Here is a 4,168-nt window from a genome sequence, read left to right on the forward strand (position 1 = left end):
ATTCCCCCCCCTGCCCTCATGTTTCGCTTCTCTGATGGCGGGAAACCACACAAAGGCAGGAAGTAAAGGGAACTGGATTGAGAAACAAGAGGTACAAAAAGGAGAACAAAACAGGAAGTTACAACATGAAAAACTCAACAAACTCGACGAGACATGACATGATGCTCCTGGGATTTTATTTACAAGGAACTTTGTCAAGTTAAATAAGACATGATACAAATATTACAGCTGTGTTTTCAACAGTCTATGGGTTTCATGTTACACTATATTGCCAAAAGGTCGACTGAACATGCAAACATTTATACTTTGTCTTTGGGAAATTATATTATTAAACAAGGCTCCAATAAAGTTTTCAATCATCAATCAATAAATGAATTCATCTTTACTTGGGAAAAACTTCAGCATTTCTTTTGAGGAAATTACTGTTTTCCCCTGTAATTAGTACCAAATTATTATTTCCAAGGAATTATTCTGAAATCTCAAACATAAAATTCAGTGTTACTGTGATTTTAGTTTTTGGAAAACGATGAATTAACTAATGTTTTGCTTCTCTAAAGGTTTTCAAATATAATGTTGGCAGTAGCTTTAAAAGTTGTAGTTTGGTTGACGTCCAACAGAATGTCTTAGTAATGTATATTTCATAGTATTTATAGAGTGTACAACTGAGACACAGCTTACATACATCAGTTGCATTTGGCTGTAATTCAGGTGATAGAACAAATTAAGCTGCATTACAAATCCAAGTTTTATTATTCACTAACATTTACAACACATTTGTACTTGTGTACTACAGCTGGCAGTTTTTCAGTGCTAATGTATAGGTATTTAGATATGTGTTGTCTTCAATGAACACTTGTTGAAACCTGCCTTAAAAGGAGACAGCTCAAAATATACAGGTTCTTTTGTTTGTTAGCCATTTATAGACTAAAACCAACAATGAGTTGATCGTATATTATATGTTGCGAGTGTGGGTGTTGCTGCCTTCTGGACCACACGACCAAGAGAGAAAAAACGTGCAACTTAATTAACGTGTAAGTAATCAAAATAATAAGTATATACAGATGTTATTGCTAATGCAATACCTATATTTGTTCTGGATTCAGAACCAGTGCTGTTAAAAACACTATGGCTCTTGCAGGTTTTCCAGAAACTCCTCTATTTCTCTACACATTCTGCCCCTGCCTCTGTCTCTACTGTTCACCAGAACTTTGATGCTTTTCTCACGAAAGATGGATTGTTGCCGTATCTCTGCCACCTGCATGTGATATCCGAGTGACCTGTTGCGATCCTGTCCATAGAAGTTTAAATGTTGTGCGTAGTTGTAGTAAAGCATCTGTTTATCTACAGGTTCAAGATCCCTTTCTAGCAGTTCCTGGTATATCTGCTCAGCTTTAGCTAGGCCATTAGTTGACTTTGCATATATATCTGCAAGGTCTATTTTCTTCTTAAGTGAGGAATGAGGGTAAAGAAAAATCATCTCTTCATGGAGACTGATTACTCTGTCCATCAGGCTTTGTGTTGGAAGACTGTCATTGTCAAAGATCTTCCATTTGTAGCAGAGTGCAGCACATCCCTTCAGATAACGCTCATCTGGATGGTTTCTCAGAACCTCCTCTGCCAAATCAATGGCCTCATCAACAGATAAATAGTTTCTGTAAACAATAAGTAATGGTTTAATACCACTGTAGCTGCTGACAGGATTTCTCAAAACCTCCCTGGCTAGCTCACGTGCTTCATCTTCAATTCTTTCTCCTTTCTTAGCACATTGGTCGAGGTAGTGAACTGCGAGGTACAAGTTCTCTGGATCCTTTTCTTTGGCGATTCTCATTTTCTCCAAGATGTCAGCCCCCACTGCTGTGCTGCTGTGCTCTGAAGCAAACATTAACCCTAAGATATGGCAGGTGTTCCACTCCACCATGTCCGGCTGCATCTCGATGGCCTTCAGGAAGTAATCTAGAGCCAGCGGCATTTTATCTGTGCTAAACCTCATGAGAGTCCAGGCTTTTTCAGCGCAGATCTCTGGGTGGAGCTTGTCCTGGGATGGAGATGGATATTCATTCATCAGGGCGTCGACCTTTGTCAGGTAAGCCTCACTCTGTGCTGGGTCTCCCAGGTGGTGGTGCAGCCAAGCCAGGTTCCCGTAGTTCACCACTAACCAGGGACCCTCATCTGCAATTCTTATCTGGCAGAAGGCCTCTGTAGCCTTGTTGAAGAAACTCTGGGCTTCTTCAGTGAATCCCAGCTTGTATTCAATGAACCCCCGCAGGTTGTAAATGTGACCCAGCCAGCTGTGTCCGTCCTCGGTGCCAAAATCCTCAAACGTTTCCCTGAAACGTAAAAGTTTGGCCCTGCTGGTGTCCAGATCCCAGGTGAAGTGGCACTGCAGGCCCTGCAGTTTGGACACCAGTGTTGTTTGACTCTGAGCAGCACTGATGGAGAATAAAAATAACAATTATTAAAACACATCATCAGTAGGTTAATGTAATATGTTTTGAAGTTTGCTATGTTTTCATAACCACTGTTCATCTCATGTGGAGAAAAGGAGAAGGGAAGGAAGGAATGGAGTAAGAAGCACTGAGTAGACAGCAAACAAGTAAACAAAGAAAGGAAAAATGAATGGAGCAGTCATAAGGAAAATAAAACATCCATCCTTTTTTCATTCCCTCTCACCAGTAACATTTTCAGCTCCTCCTGGGGGATCCCAGGGTGTTCCCAAGCCAGATGAGATATATATTCAGGGGTGCACATAACTGGTACGCAGGTACGCATGCACGGCAAAAATCTGGATAGGTCATCAAAACAACACATATTTCGTCTACACCTGTTTATTATTATTATTATTTTTCCTTTTGTCTTTCCCTATCTTCCCTCGTCCTAAACCCTGGCCCCACTTCCCCTACTATTGTAAAGCGGCTTTGAGGTCTCGAAAAACGCTATATAATTTCAATTTATTATTATTCTTAAAAGTGAGGGTTTTGGATCTCTGGGGCTCAATAGTAATAAGATATTAAATACATCATAATGATTGTTATTACTTGAAAGACAGAAGCAGTTGCTCACCTCATCATTCAACTGTTTCCTCGACTCAGCGGTTCTCTAAATATTACTTAGTTCAGCTGGATTTAGCTCTTGATGCTGCTTTGGGTTCGCTGGAAAAAAGTCAGTGATGTCCAACTCCTGCTTTGCTGTAAATTATGAGATGTTGTTGAGCACGCAGCTTTAAATGTTGACTACAAAGCAGAAGTGAATGTCAGATGTTTACATTTACATACACCTGACTATCGTTTCCCAGGAATAGAAACCGAAAGCCACATTTCTGAAAAATGAACTAAGACCTGACTCATTAAAGTGTGTGATTATATTCTCTCATAAGTGTATTTAAAATAATCGTTTTTCTTCTTTAGAAGAAAAGCAAAATGATTATTTTAAATTTGTGTATATATTCATATTTTGTGAGTGAAATATTTAACCCCAAGATGCCACATTTCTTTACTGGGTGCACCTTCTGATAAAATATTATGATATCATAATATAAGCATATTCAGTATATGTGTACACTCTGAGCAGCAGTTGTCTGCAGAATGTCCCTGTTGGCTTAATGTGGAGCCTTGGGGGTCCAGGTGTGTCCAAAATGTTCACTGTGCCCCTCAGCTGAATTCTCTCCCTGATAAAAAACAAAACTGAAAAACAACAACAAAACTGAGGTGCATAGACTTACTTCATGAAACATGCTAATGTGAATTATACAATTAATAAAAGCTGTGTGAGATGCGCAAAATGACCCCTTGTCAAAATTAGTTGCATGTCTGTTTCATATGCGATGGCGGTGACCCTGGTGAAAGTATGAAGAGCTGGGACAGCGTTACCTGGAGACACCTGCATTATTACGCTCTGCTGATAATCCACTCAGTAGGGAGAAAACATCTGTTAAGAGGCTCTATTCTGTCACTAGTGCAAACGTTTACAGTCTTGGTTTGTGGTTTGCTCTGTTTGACAACAGTTCTATAAGCAGATATGAGATGCATCGTATTATGGTCCAGGTTTGGAAGCTCTGGGGTTTGGCTCTACTCACATAAGCGTTGTTCACATTGCCGTAACATTTGTCTATAATTCTGTCCCGCATTTATAGTATTGTTGAAAACCGGGTGACAGTTTAAGTTTGCAATAA

At 39.7% G+C, this 4,168-nt stretch overlaps 1 protein-coding gene across 1 annotated transcript; it reads right to left on the reverse strand.

Moving 5' to 3' along the window:
* Positions 1 to 729: 729 nt before the first annotated feature.
* Positions 730 to 3,226, reverse strand: LOC115007579 (interferon-induced protein with tetratricopeptide repeats 1B-like). The gene is made up of 2 exons (XM_029430516.1): positions 3,061 to 3,226; positions 730 to 2,429 (listed from the first exon to the last, which is right to left on the reverse strand). Exons 1-2 carry the CDS (start codon positions 3,066 to 3,068, stop codon positions 1,124 to 1,126), a joined length of 1,314 nt encoding a protein of 437 aa, XP_029286376.1. The 5' UTR covers positions 3,069 to 3,226; the 3' UTR covers positions 730 to 1,123.
* Positions 3,227 to 4,168: the final 942 nt, after the last annotated feature.

This window comes from Cottoperca gobio, chromosome 4, assembly GCF_900634415.1.
Source record: "Cottoperca gobio chromosome 4, fCotGob3.1, whole genome shotgun sequence".
Lineage (NCBI taxonomy): Eukaryota > Metazoa > Chordata > Actinopteri > Perciformes > Bovichtidae > Cottoperca > Cottoperca gobio.